The sequence below is a fragment of the Panthera uncia genome, assembly GCF_023721935.1.
Source record: "Panthera uncia isolate 11264 chromosome A3 unlocalized genomic scaffold, Puncia_PCG_1.0 HiC_scaffold_11, whole genome shotgun sequence".
NCBI classification, from domain to species: Eukaryota; Metazoa; Chordata; class Mammalia; order Carnivora; family Felidae; genus Panthera; species Panthera uncia.
This window is the reverse complement of record NW_026057578.1, coordinates 23,374,942-23,389,779: the sequence shown is the minus strand read 5'-3', so window position 1 is coordinate 23,389,779 and position 14,838 is coordinate 23,374,942. Positions and strand designations below refer to the sequence as shown.

The 14,838-nt window shown below is 45.3% G+C and overlaps 1 protein-coding gene across 1 annotated transcript in view; it reads left to right on the top strand.

The window, feature by feature from the left end:
• Positions 1 to 4,511: 4,511 nt before the first annotated feature.
• The window catches only part of MMP24 (matrix metallopeptidase 24), a 31,768-nt gene continuing 21,441 nt past the window's right edge, over positions 4,512 to 14,838 (top strand). The window contains exons 1-2 of the mRNA XM_049650918.1: positions 4,512 to 5,195; positions 10,671 to 10,819. Of these exons, the coding sequence (XP_049506875.1) occupies positions 5,169 to 5,195; positions 10,671 to 10,819 (176 nt within the window). The 5' untranslated portion in view covers positions 4,512 to 5,168. The remainder of the gene's footprint in view (positions 5,196 to 10,670; positions 10,820 to 14,838) is intronic.

The following is a 14,838-nucleotide window of genomic DNA, read 5'->3' as shown; positions in this document are numbered from 1 at the left end:
GAATTGGAAAACTTGGATATCCCAGTGCTGACCCAAAACCCCAAATGTGTCATCTCCCTGGGTATGGTGATTGTCTGGCTTGTGGTGGCCTCCTGGGAATGGGCCAAGGACACGGAGCGGAGCGCCAGGGAGTTCCCGCTACTGCACTTACCACCCACTCAAGAGCTGGTGGCAGCCAAGAGGCAACGCACGCCATTAAGGTGTTTGTCAAGAAGCTAAGCTGGGCATTGTGGGCGATCCTGATGGCCCTTTTTAGACTGGCTGTAAGTGAAAAAAAAAAAAAAAAGACAGTGCTTGGAGGCAAACCAGAGTTAGCGTGGAGGGTGTAGCATGACAGAGAGAACCCTCCCTAGGAGGCAGGGACTCTAGGCTCCATTTCCTCTATCAACTTGCTCTGTGATTTTGAAGTCATTTCTCCCTTCAGATTTTATTTTTCTCTTCTGCAAAACAAGCATATTAAATCAGATGGTTTCAGAGTATGTTGACCAGTGCATTTTCTAGATACCTGAATGGTTAAACCTTCAATTTTGAAAATTTAAAAAATTAGTCACAACTGAGGTGGGCTCCGCAGCAGGGCTGGGAGCTCAGCAGTGTGGGTGAAGGAGGAAGCAGGGCTCTGGTGAGACAGGAGCTGGGGGGAAGTGACGCGATGGTAGGGCTCATCTCTGAGGCATCACCACCCCATGATTTGGGCTGTCAGCAGTGACCAAAGATGGTAGCCAATCTCTTGCAAGAGAGTGTGGGAGCAAGAACACAGACAACACCATTGTGAGGATGCTTACTATCTGCCAGAATCTGCTAAATGCTTCGCAGGCACGTATTAGTTTCCTGTTGCGGCGGGAACAAATTACCACCAAACTTAGTGGTTGACAACAAAGACTTCTCATCTTAGAGTTCTGGAGGTCACAAGTCTGAACCAGGACTTACCAGGACTAAAAGCAAGGTTTCTGTAGGGCTGGCTTCCTTCTGGAGGCTCTAGGGAGAATTCCTACCTGGCCTTTTCCAGCCTCTAGAGACTGCTCACGTTCCTTGGCTTGCAGCCACTTCCAGCATGGCACCACTCTGACACCTGCTTCTGTTGTCACCTCTCCTTCTCTGACTCTGACCCTCCTGCCTCCCTCTTACAAGGAACCCTGTGATTACATTGAGCCCACTTAAATAACCTAGGATAATCTCCCCACCTGAAGATCCTTAACTTCATTACATCTGTAAAGACTTCTTTGCCATGCCATGTGAGGTCACATAGTCATGAGTTCCAGGGATTGGGATGTAGCCATCTTTGCAGGGCCATTATTTTACCTGCCAGTGTATCATCTCACTGAATCCTCCTCACACACAACCCTTCTTTCATTATCCTCTGTTTAACAAATGAAGAAAATCAACCTTAAGGAAGTTAGGTCATTTGCCCAAGGACAGAGAGAGAGAGAGAGAGGGTATGTGCGGGAGGGGCAGAGAGAGAGGGAGACAGAGGATCCTAAGCCGGTTCTGTGCTGAGAGAAGAGAGCCCAATGCAGGGCCCAAATCCACAAACCATGAGATTGATCATGACCTGAGCCAAAGTCAGACGCTTAACTGACTGAGCCACCCAGGCACCCTGATCTTAGACCACTCTTGATGCCAATCTACAACAACACAATGGAATATCAATGCTGAGGTGCTGGTGAACCCTGAAGTTAAGGTTAGCCAACGAGATGGGCAGGTGAAGGACCCAGAGATGATGGCAGCACTGAGGCACAGAGAGCAGCAGCTGGCTATTGAGCTAATTTTAATAGAAGGCTTTTCTAAATGGGTGACATACTTCCTGCCTTATTACACTAGAGGTGATAGTGCACACAGCATACCCATTCTTTCATGGCACAGGCTCATCACTCCTGACAGTGATGGGTCCTTACTGCAGTGGTTCTAAACTTTAGCAGGCAACCGAACCACCCTAAGTGCTCATTTTTCAAAAATTCAGATTCCCAGTTTCCAGCCACACATAGTCTGATTTAGTAGGGTCTAGGTTCAGGTTTGGGAATATGCACTTTTTAAAAATGTTTTTATTTGCTTTTGAGAGACAGAGAGAAAGAATGAGTGGGGGAGGGGCATAGAGAGGGAGACACAGAATCCGAAGCAGGCTCCAGGCTCTGAGCTGTCAGCACAGAGCCCGATGCAGGGCTCGAACTCACAAAGCAGTGAGATCATGACCTGAGCTGAAGTTGGCCACTTAACCGACTGAGCCACCCAGGTGCCCCTGTGGGAATCTTTCTAATAGTGGTTCTCAATCTGGGGCAATTTTGCCCCCCTCAGGGAGACTTTCAGAAATGTCTGGAGACGTCTTTTGTTTGTCACAGCCGAGGAGGTGGTGCTACTAGTATTCTAGTTGAAGGAACTGGGGATTCTGCTAATCATCCTACAGAGCACAGGACGCCCCCCCCCCCCCAACAAAAAAGAATTGTCTGGCCCAAATTATCAACAGTGCTGAGTCTGAGAAATCCTGTTCTACAGCAAGTTCTGACCAGATGACTTTCCCTCTCCCTGAACACTTCCACTCATTTTCATTCAATAAAGATGTCTCCAAACCAGGCCTTGTGCTAGGTGTCAGGGAACAGCAGTGGAGAAGACCGACTATGGGCCCTGCCTTCAGGCACTACATAATCAAGAAAAGGAGACAAGTCACAACATGTGGTTACAACACTGTGTGATAAGAAATGTGATAAGTTCAGAGGTCATGGAAGGCCTCCCCAGAGAGAGGAGCATGATCCAGATAGAAGAAACATTTCCAGAGAAGGATCCTTCCAGAGAAGGATCGGAACACACTGGAACACAGAGTGCTAGGTGGGGAATGGTAAAAGAGGTTGCAGAGGTAGTCAGGGGCCAAGTCATGAAAGCTCTTTGTTTTTTAAAACTGCTTTGCTGAGGTATAATCGACACCCCAAAGCCGTACGTATTTAATATACGCAGCTTATGAGCTTGGAGATAAATACATACCTGTGAAACCATCACCACAACCTATGCCATAAACAAACCCATCCCCTCCAGAGATTTCCTCCTGCCCTCATTATTTATTATTATTATTTTGTGCTAAGAACACTTAAGATCTGCCCTCTTAGCAAATGTTTAAAGTATACAGTACAGTATTGTTAACTATAGGCACTATGCTGTACAGATCTCTAGGATTTATTAATCTTGTGTCTCTGAAACTTTGTCCCCTTTGACAAAGATCTCTGGTTTCCCTGCCCTTGAAAGCTCTTGATGGAAAGTCCTTGAAGCCTTGCGGGGAATGGCACTTTCCATGCCCTCTTCCTGGAACTCCCTCACCTCCTTCAGGTCTCCCGCTCAAATGTCACTTCTACAGGGCCACCTTCCCTTCATCCTTTATAAAACAGTTGTCCCATCCCTCTTAGCTCCTCCACCTGCTTTATTTTTCATAGCACTATTGCCAGATGGTTCTTCCACTAGACTGTAGCTAGAAAGGAACAAGAGTGTTTTTGTTTGCTGTCACATCCCAGAGCCTAGTACACAGTGCCTGGTACATAGTAAAATAGGTCCTCAAATACTGAGTGAATGAATGAATGAATGAATGAACGAATGAACAAACAAACAGAAATACTTCTGATGTTTAGGAAGTAGAACCAGTAGTTCTTTGGTAGAAGATGGACGTGGGCTGTGAAGGAGAGGGTGGAGTCATGGGTCATATGAGGCTTCTGTTGGATAACTGGGTACACGGTGGCATACCCCACGGCATAGGGGTCACGGCAGAAGGGTATGGAGTTCACTACGATGTGAGATAGGGCATCACTTTTTAGGAGTGTGGTGTAGGCCATCCTGGGAGGGGAAAGAAATGCCTCTCTGGTTGTCTGACAATACGGAATGCTCGGTTTCAAACATATCTGCGTCTGAATCCTGCCACTTATTAGCTCTGTGATTCTGAACGATTACTTAACTTCTCTGAACCTGTTTCCTCCTCTGCAAATTGGAGGTAGGGGTGGGGAGAGGGGGGCTTCCTCTCTCATGGGGTCACTGCATTCTAGAATGCCTAGCGCAATGCCAGGTACATAGTTGGTGTTCTTATAACAGCATTACTGTTGTTGCTATAATCAGAACATCTCTGTTTAAAAGTTCTTTCCTATAATGAGTCAAGTTCTACATCCTATAATCTCCTGTGCTGGTCTTAGTTTTGCCCTCTGTGTTAGCCAGAATAATTCTCTTTCCATAGCTGTTGGCTTTAGGAAGACTGGCATGTCCCCTGCAGCTCCCCATTCTCCAACCTAAATATCCTCATCTTCCCAAACAGGACATGGTTCATATGAGTGCTTCCTTCATTCTCCCAGCCCTCTCCCTTAGTCGTGTTCCTGTTTGTCACTGTCCCTCTGCAAATACAATGTCCAGAACTGGACTTGGACCTTCTGTAAGTGTGGAGGTCATGCCTTGTTCCTGTTACATCATCACCCTAAATTATGACCTCAGCCGCCCAAACTCTTTGATCAGAGTCTTTTATTCTTTCTTCCTCATTCTAGCCCATGCTTCCAAAGCTGACACCTCTTTCCTGGTCCTTCTTTGTGGACTTCCCCTCTGGCCTTTCTCATAATACCTTCTAGCCCACTGCAGTCCTGATCCGACATCTGATTCTAATCATTCTCCCATTCCTTCTCCAGACCTGGAGACTGGTCGGGGTTGGCCTCACACCCGAACAGGTGCGATGCTCCTGAATCCCCCCAGAAGGCCATGCTGCTTAACAGATCCATCTCTCTCTCCTCCCCCACTGCTATCTGTTTTCCAAGAGTGAACAGCAGCACTGCCAGCTGATCTGCTGCTTGCTGCCTCCAATGCCTCTTCTAATGTCACCACCGCCTCTGCTGTCTGCCGCTCTCTTCCCTCTTTGGGCCACATTTTTTCTCCTTGTTATTTTCTGCTCTCTCCTTTGCCTGCCACTACTGAATATCTCAACTTTGGCTTCTCAGGAACCCAAATCCCGCCTTCTGGCCAGCAAACCAATCACACGTATTGTCTGCCATCTCTACATCTTTGGTTCAGCCCAGCTATTTTGGTCCCTGCTCGCACTCTGAGATTTTTCTCACTTTCCTCTGGGTTTACACCTCTTTCAGCACTTAAAGGGTGATAGACATCTTAGAGTTGGTTAACTGAGCTATAAAGGTCAGACTTCTGACACAGCTGGTGATTGGCTAATGGATCTAGGTGTCAAAAGATGGAAGGTAGGTCATTGTATTTAAAACAGAATGGGGCTTTTTTCCTTTTGTGGATTTTATCTTTCTTTTTTTTCAGATAGGACAATGGAGCCCTATTGCCTCATCAAGCAAAGAAGTCAAACCACAATAGACTGAATTTCAGCAAATGTTTTTCTCAGCCTCTAACAGACACCAAGAATTGTGCTTGGTGTTTTCATGTGTATTACTCATTAAGCCTTCCCAGGATGAAATCCCTTCCTTGGTACCCAGGCAATGCCTCCCGGGCCCACTGTTTATTCGTTTGTTGGTTCATTCATTCATCCAGTGATGATCTGTTGTGCCAGGCACTGTTCTAAGTACTGTAGCAAATACAGGAATAAACATGACAGTCTCTGCTCCTCAGGAACTCAGTCTAGTGGGGAAAACATATCAACCAACAGGTAGGGTGCACTGTGGTAGCTGCATTTAGAGTGGCAGAGAAGTGAAACAGTGCAGGAGTAAGGATGGTGCCCACTAGTTCTGCAAAGAGCTAAGGAAGGTTTACCAATGGAAGTAACATGTCAGCTAGACTTTGAAGGATGGGTTTGCTAACGTGCATAAAGAGAATGGGTTTTGTAGGCAGCAGGAACAGCTTGCGAGTATGCAAGGGCAGGGAATGTTTTGGAACTGGTATGACTGGAGTATAGAAGACTTGCATCAACATCAGGGGCTTCTGCCCAGAGAAGCCAGAGGACTTCCTGGGTCACAGAGCAAGTGAGTTCATTGCAAAGACTGGGTTCAGTGGCAGAAATTCGAATTGTCTGGTCCCTGGCCTCTTAGCCTCTCTCCCATGTACATGCAGGTCCAGTCTCAATGCTCTGTTCCCTGGCTTAGAGCTGTCAATGACCAGCCCCTCCCTCTCCCATTTCCCTTCTTAGTGGTCTGCCCCTGAGCTCTGAGGATTGTTCCCAGTGAACCTGGGAGGGAAGCAGAACTTAGAGAAGGCTGATCCATTCTAGTGTTTGGTCCCGACCCGGACATTTGCCTGGGACCAGAGTCCTTAGATCCCATCTCCTGATGCTGCAGAGCTAAACTCTGTGACCTTCATAGCACATCCTGTTTGGCTCTGAGCCACTCCTTGCTTGTGTATCCCAGAAAAGGAGCTGGGTAAACCAGGTTGCCCTTTACTGAAGAGAAGCTACTTTCAATTCCCCGAAGTGTTCAAAGGCTTAAGAGTAGGTTTATGCCAAAAGTTTCCTGTTCCTTATCTCTGGCCATAAACAGTAATGAGAGCAGGAGGGGAGAAGATTCTTAATTCCTGTGCTAGTTCAGAGGTGGGTGCTCAAAAAAATCCTCAGTTGGCTGCTTGGTTTCTCAGCAGTATCTGTCCAAAAATTCCCACGCATTTCCCAAATGCCATAATTCATTTTAGTTGGATTTCTAGAGAATAGACTCCACAGATAAGAAGGAATTTGATTTATTTTAGATTTGTACCACACCTCTTTCTGAAAGGGTTTGAGACAGCATACAGGTTGAAACAAGGTTTTTAAGTAAGACTTTTAAGGACGAAATAAAACTTGTGGTGAAAAAGATTAAGAAAGTAAGTTACTTCCAAGCATAGCCATGTTCCATATTTAAGCCATACTTTTGGTTGAAAGATTCTTTGGGGAAAAGGCCAAGAGGGGAAACCACTGGGTGACGCAGTGTCCACTTTCTGAAACCAGAAAGCATACAGAATCTCCATAGGGAAGGGGCTCCCGGGTGGCTCAGTCGGTTAAGCGTCTGACTTCAGCCTAGGTCATGATCTTGCCATTCCTGAGTTCAAGCCCTGCGTTGGGCTCTGTTTGACAGCTGAGAGCCCAGAGCCTGTTTCAGATTCTGTGTCTCCCTCTCTCTCTGCCCCTCCCCTACTCATACTCTCTCTCTCTCAAAAATAAACATTAAAAAAATTAAAAAAAAAAAAAGAATCTCCATAGGGAAAACATTTTCCTAAAGCTAAAGCTTGACAGGAAGAGCTGTGTTTGCGCCTAAGAAAGCCAAGTGAGGGTGAAGAGTACACAGTTCATGTCAGCTGTCAGTCCTCTGCCTGCGGTACTCGCGGTGCTCCCGGTGCTGTGTGAGAGATGGTCATATCCGTAGGCCACCTAACAGCAAGCAGACTGGACCATGACAGACACACTGCCCTCCACAGGACCATCAGGACTGGCTCTCGGCCCAGGGAGAATGTGGGAGGGTGTAGTGACTAGATTTCAAAAGGCAAAGGAGTCAAAGACCAAGTTTTCTACCTCAATTTTACAAAAGATAATAGAGACACCATCCCCAGCAATAGCAAACACCTTTGCATGATTATGTGTCAAGTGCATTTGTTCATTTTACCTTAATAACAATCCTCTGGAGGAGGAATTATTGTTTACATTTTACAAACAAGGAAATTGATGTTCAATTTACCTGTTCGATCTCAGAACTAGGTGCCTCTTTCCCACTATGTGCCCTATTTATTCAACCCAATAATTCATGTCTTTTTAAGTTTATTTATTTTGAGAGAGAGAGAGAGAGAGAGAGAGAGAGAATCCCAAGCAGGCTCTGTGCAGCCATGGCAGAACCTGACTTGGGGCTCGATCTCAGGAACCAACCACGAGATCATGACCTGAGCCAAGAGAGTTGGATGCTTAGCCCAATAATACTTAATTGGGGTTTCCATAAAGACAGGGAACATAACATGACATTCTGGCCGGGAGGATGTGGTGCAGGAATGTAATGCTTTGATGACATAATTTAATCTGGGAGTAGAAGCTGAGACCTGGATGATCAATGGGTAACTTAGCTGCCCTGTCATGTCCATTTCTAGATGATTTATTTGAGCTTTTTGGCTGATCCTAGGCCACAGTCAACTCACAAGTGATTCTCTGTAATTTGCCCACTTTATAAACAGATCATTGCATACCGCTTCCCTCCATGTCTCTACTTTCCAGCCCTCTCATCACCACGCTCCCCTCCCCCCAATTCCCGTCATTTGAAACACAAATCAGGATGTGCCGTGCTCCTGACACCTCCTGCCATTGCACATGCTTTATCCCTCAACACTTCTCAGATCCCTCTCCACCTGGAAGCCTTCCCTGAGTTCCCCTCTCTCCCTATCCCCACCCCATGTGGAGAAGGCACCTCCCCTTTGTTCTCCCATAAAGCCCTGTACATACCTGACTTTTAGAGCTACGTTTTCATGGTGGATTTACTTGCTGGTCTGTGAGCAACTAATGCATCTTTATATCCCCAGAGCCTTGCAAGGTGCCTAGGGTGTAGGAAGTGCCCAACAGTGTTTATTGAACAGACATAATGAGCAGCTACTGTGTGTCACACACTTCTGGGCACTGGATATAGAGAGATGGGTAGAACACAGACCCTTCCCTTGAGGCACTCAGAGTCTGGCACGTGAAGTCATGATTAGAGCCCAACATTGTAAGATCTATACTATCTATAATAGGGGACTTAGGGAGCACAAAAGAGGAAGAAAATAGCTTAGTTTGGAGAGTGATGGAAGTCTTCTAGAAGTGGTCACTTATGAGCTGAACCTTAAAACAATGAAAAGATTTTTGCCTGAGGAGTATCCCAGGGACAGGGGAAAAACGCACAAAAGCATAAAAGAGATTCAGTGTTTGGAAAAGTGCAAGAAGTACTGATATCCTTTGCCATAATTTGGAGCAAAAAACATGTTCTAGATTTCAATATGAAAGACATTAAGTTGTCGCGCTGTTGTAGATGTTAAGGCTTTAGTGTTGTGTTTTATTTTTAATCAGTCAAATGCATTTCATCACAAGGCAGTAAAGATGTTAGTCACCTTAGATGAAATAAATAATAACTTATTTATAGTTTCTGGTCTACTTCCTTCCCAAAATGGTTTGCTTTGACTTGTAATAACAGACACATCCACAATAAGACTTGTTCATATAGAAACAAGCAAAAATTACAAAGGGAATAATATCGCTTCCTAAGTTCTTTCTCCTTCATTAAATCACTTGGTGTTCGGGATAATCCTCTGAGGATGGGCCACAGCTTCTATGTGGCTCAGAGACCAGCACGTAGGAGTGTTTCTGTAAATGCTTGTGGGTTCAGTAGACCCATGGAGGTTTTCTTCATTTTCCAATTGATGCCACATATATTTCCTCATGCTCTGGTTTCTTCAGGCTTCCCTCATGCTTGTCAGTGGGAATAATCATCTCTACTTTGCTGTCCTTCAGAGCCATTGTCTGTGTGAGCTTTTTCATCCAAACTACTTTCAGATGCTCTTGCCCTTTGAAAATGTTCCTCCCTTTTTTAAATGACTCCATGCATAAAACTTAGAAAACAGAAATTCTCCCCCATGATACTATAACAGAGGCTATTCGTGGTTAATTATTTTTTTATTAAAAAAATATTTTGACGTCACTTCAGACTTTCAGAAAAGTTTTCAAGAATGGGACAAAGAATTCCTGAACACTCCTCACCTGTATTCCCCAATTCCTAACATTTTACTACATTTGTTTCTTCTCTCTCACCTCTCTTCTCTCCCTCTCCATCTCTCTCTCTTTTCTGAATATGTTTAAGAAAAAGTTGCAGGCATTGTGCACCATTACATAGGCCAAAACACCTCAGTGTATATTTTCTAAAAACAAGAAATTCTTTTACATAACCATACTATTATTTTTTTTTATTTTTATGTGTGCCCTTCTATGCTTTTTTCTATGCATACATTTATGTACTTATATTTATTTTTTTTTCAACGTTTTTTGTTTTTTTTTTTTATTTTTTATTTTTGGGACAGAGAGAGACAGAGCATGAACGGGGGAGGGGCAGAGAGAGAGGGAGACACAGAATCGGAAACAGGCTCCAGGCTCCGAGCCATCAGCCCAGAGCCTGACGCGGGGCTCGAACTCACAGACCGCGAGATCGTGACCTGGCTGAAGTCGGACGCTTAACCGACTGCGCCACCCAGGCGCCCCTATGTACTTATATTTAAATTAAGTAATGCATTGTTTATATATACTTATAATGGCTTGCTCTTTTGGAGGAGTTAGCAATAGACTGTATATAATCTCATGCCAGTAAATATTCTACAGCATGATTCCTCAGCAGACTCTGACTTTAGACCCGATGGTTTCTGGGTGGCCCATTTTACCAGGTCACTCTGCTTCAGAGAAGGAACCATTCTGGTGTTCTTGCATGTCTAGTCACATATCAGTGGAAGCCACTGTATAAATGAGTAAAGAGGCAGGGTCCTGGAAAGCCTTGAATGCAAATTTGATCTTTATTCTGTAGCCAGTAGAGATCCAATGACAGCTTTATAGCAAGGGAGAAAGCCACCAAGAGCTGGGTTTTCTGGAGATTATTTGCCAGTGTGTGCAGGAAGGAATGAAGGGGGAAGCAATCGGAGCATGAGTCCATAGGTCCCTTCGGTAAAATGATCCCAGTTTCAAGGGCAAATCTCCACCTAGGTGGAACAGAGCCTTCTCCAGCATAATGCATCCTTCTCTTTCATGTGTCTTTCAGAACTGGTTAAAGTCATATGGCTATCTGCTTCCCTATGACTCACGGGCACCCGCGCTGCACTCAGGGAAGGTCTTACAGTCAGCAGTCTCCACTATGCAGCAGTTTTATGGGATCCCAGTCACCGGTGTGTTGGATCAGACAACAATCGAGTAAGATTCGCGAAGGGCATTATGCCTTCGAACTTTCCAGACATACATTTGAGTTCACATTTGTCATGGCCCCACGTATGTACCATGCCCATCCTACCTTCCTATCTTTCACTCCTGCAGGATCATCCTGGGAGGGAATACCCCAAGGTGCCCCTTCCTATGTGAGCTGGGGAGGTACTCTGCCCGAAATTTGCTGTGTGATCTTGAACAAGTGTCTTATCCCTGCTGGACCTCAGTTTCCTTTTGAGCACAATAAGAGGTTTGGTTGGAGATGGTCTTAAACCTCCTCTGACTCTAATAACTTTTGGCTTTATGAATCACCCCTCTGGCATTCCCTGAGATGTACACATCTCACCTGATACAAAGAGCTCTTGAATGATCATGAGCTGGTGGCTCTTGTTCCACTTTTTCCATTTATCAAATATTTGCTAAATGCCTACGTGTGCCAGGCACTGGACAGGATCCTACGATCTCTCCCCTCCAGAGGCTCACCGCATCATGAAAAGTACAATCATCTAGCTGCACCAGTCTGGAACTCAGCAGGAAACACTTGTTTTCAGGGAGATACTTAGGAAGTAATAACAAAATGAGCCAGACCATGGGGACGGTCACATTTACTCAGGGGGGAGCACGAAGAAGAGGAAGGGATGGGTGCCGAGAATGGAATTCTCAAGATGCAAGCTGAAGAGGAGCGGCCAGAGCAGTGGAGGAAGCCAGGGGCTATGTGTCAGGGTAGAGAAGCGGGGATGGTGAGCGGGCCGGCTGCTGCAGAGTGATCACTTAGGAGATCCAAAAGTGTCAGCCGAATTTAGCAGCCAGGAAGCCCTTGCAGGGTCAGACTGCAAGGGGCGGAAGGGGAGATGATGAGTAGAGATGGTAAGTGTAGGCAAGACTTTCTAGAAGCCTATCAGTGAAGGACAAATAGAAGGTAGCTGGAGGTGGGTGAATTTTTGTTTGTTTGAAGATCAGAGAGAGTTAAGTATCCTCACATTTGTTTAGGAAATAGCCATAAAAGTCATTAAAGCAGCTGAAGGAAAGCCATTGCCCATTGCTACAGTGAGGGCATGGCAGAGAGCCCAGGGGAGCTTCCCAAGGAGGCGGTGAGCGGTGGGGTCCCGAGCAGAGGTGGAAGCAGGGAGCAGGGCCCCATGAGGGGGTGTGGGGAGGTGGTGGGTGGGGAACTGAGAATCCAGCTGATTGTGGATCCAGGATCAATCCTCCCCCCGCCCCCGGAGGGTGAGTCACTCACTCCTTGAGAGATTCATCTCTCTGGGTCCCAGCTTGTTCAGTTACAAAGGGGGGTGTTGGATTACGACTCTCAGATTCTAGATCCCATTATTCTAAGCTGTTAACATTTGGTGAGTCTGGGGTTTTACGATCCTATAATTCTGTAGGAACATTTTCTATTCCTCGGATTCTCTGACTGCAAGATTGTGAACTTCTGAGACAATATGTTTGACCGCTGCTATGGTATCATGAGGACAGTGGAAGCCTTGGCCCTGTGGCCTCGTGTGGCCTCGTGAGTGAGTTGGTTGAAGACAGCCCGGCCGCCTTTCAAAGTGGAGGTTATTTTGAGGGCTTTGTGCAGGCTTCATGGCAGTGCGTCCTGGGGCAGGAGCACTGATGTCTCTGCTGAGGCACCACCTGGCCTTGGGTTTTACTCTGTTCCAGAAAGCCCCAGGCCTGTTGGACAGGGTTCAGAGAGTGGCAGGTGGACGGAATGATCTGAGGGAGGAGGATGGCATTTCCCACTTGCATTTCTGCCCCCACTTTTTTGTAGGAAGACGGGGGGAATGCTGTTTGGGAGGCACGAGAAGGGAGAAGGCGATCATGCTTAATCCCAGACTTGAGTGGGGAGGCTGTTTGGGGGTAGAGTTTAGAGACCTTAGCTTCCCTTCCAGCTCTGTGACCTTGGGCAGTCACTGCCTTTCTCTGGGCCTCTTTCCTCCCTGGGGGCCCTTTCAGGTCTAGCTCAGCCTTGCTGTAGCAGAGGTAGCTCCCCATTCTTCCCAAGGACTGTCAGTGAAAGAAAGCGAGATTAGCGTTTTAAAGTACTAATTTTTGAGTGCCTACCTTGGGAAATGTTACACATTGTTCACCACTCATTCATTCCTTCATTCAACATATCCTCTAACCCAAACCTGTGCTAAGCACAGGCTTTTGTTTGTTTGCTTTTGTTTGTTAAATTGCATTCATTACTAGTTCATTTATTCATTCAACTAAGTTCCAGTCCTGCCTCAAAGCTATATTTTGCAAGTTACTTGATTTATCTGTGTCTTTTCCCTCATCTGCAAAATTGAGGATAAATAGTTTCTGGCTACCTCACAGAGTTGTTTCAAGAATCAAAACATTTCTTTAAAAGAACACAGACACTGTAACAATTAGAAATGTTTATACAAATACATGATATTGTTATTATTATGTCTTTTATTATTCATTTCTGAGTACAGGCACTCTAGGCAATATGAAGCATGCAAAGATGAGTAAGACCTGGTTAAGTCCCTCAGGGGGCTTTTAAAAAACATTTGGTTAAAATAGTCTCTACATTGCCAATGACAACTGCTTTCAACAACCGTACATGAGGTAGACTGTTTTCCCCTCCAGCAATTTCAAGCTAGAGTTGGTCATTGGGCCAGCATAGGGAAATAAAATGCAAGGATGACCTGGGCTCCAATCAGCCATGATCTTTTAAAATATCCTACCCTGGCCTTTTTTTTTTTTTTAAACGATATCCCAGACTTACTATTCCTGAAATGTAACTTAACCTGACAACAAACAGTTATCAGGATTTACTTAGTTCCAGGCACTGGACTAGCTTCTGGGGACACAATGATGAATATAATAACATTCCAGTCCTCAGAGAATTTGCCATTTATTAAAGGTAATGGACTAATAGATTTAAAATCACAATACAACACACTAAATGCTGCAGAGAATTCTAAGTCTTACAGTCCTACAATCCTACACATTTTGAACATCTATAGCAAAAAGGAATTTGCTGTCTTACAAGCTATGCCATGCTACTTTTGGGTAGTTCTGATTCATTCATTCATTCATTCATTCATTCAACAAATCATTATCAAACATCTTCTCTGTCAGCCACTGTACAGGCAAGGTTCCTATCCTCATGGAACTTAGAATCTGCTAAGAGAGACAAAGACTAAACAAAAAAAGTGAATATATTATATCATTTCAGGCAGTGACTAATGCTATGAAGAAAAATGAAGCAGGATAAGCAGATAGCGGCAGGATGGGAGGAGGAAGCTATTTCAGATAGGGTGGGCAGGGAGGTCCTCTCTAAAGGGGAACGTTTGAGCAGAGACCTTAATGAAAAGCAAATCATGTGAAGAAGAAGAAGAGCATTGCAAAGCAGAGGGAACAAAGGCCCTGAAGTGGGAATAATCTTAGCATGTGCAAGACACAGCAAGAAGGCCATTGTGGCTGGAGCAGAGTCTATGAGGGGGAAGGAGGGTGAAGATGTCGTCTGACGTGTAGACAGGAGCTTGATTGTGTGCGTCCCTGTGGACCAATGTGAGGAGTTTGGATCTTATTCTAGGTGTTTGGGGGAAATCATTGAAGGGTTTTAAACCAGGGAGTGATGTGATCTAATTCCATTTACAGAGTATTTCCACATATACCCCCTCCTTTGAGGCTTTCTATAACCTAAGAACAGTGAGAGCTGTGATTCTCGTGTGGCAGAGGAGGAAACTGAAGTTCACAATGATCGTTTGCTTGGGCTCCTACAATTAGTGGTGGAGCTAGAACCATCAAGCCTGTGTCTCTGACTCCCAGGCTCTAATTCAGTCCTGTGTCAGCATAATCAATTGTAAATGAATGAATGAAGTAATCAGTCTATTGTGTTCCTGTGGGGGAACCCCTCAGAGCCAGGGCCCCAGAGTCTAGCATCAGGATGCACACTGCTATTTAGACTTCAATGCCTTCCTAGAGTGTCCAGTGACCACAACACGTGTGTGTGTGTGTGTGTGTGTCTGTGTGTGTGTGTGTGTCTGTGTGTGTGT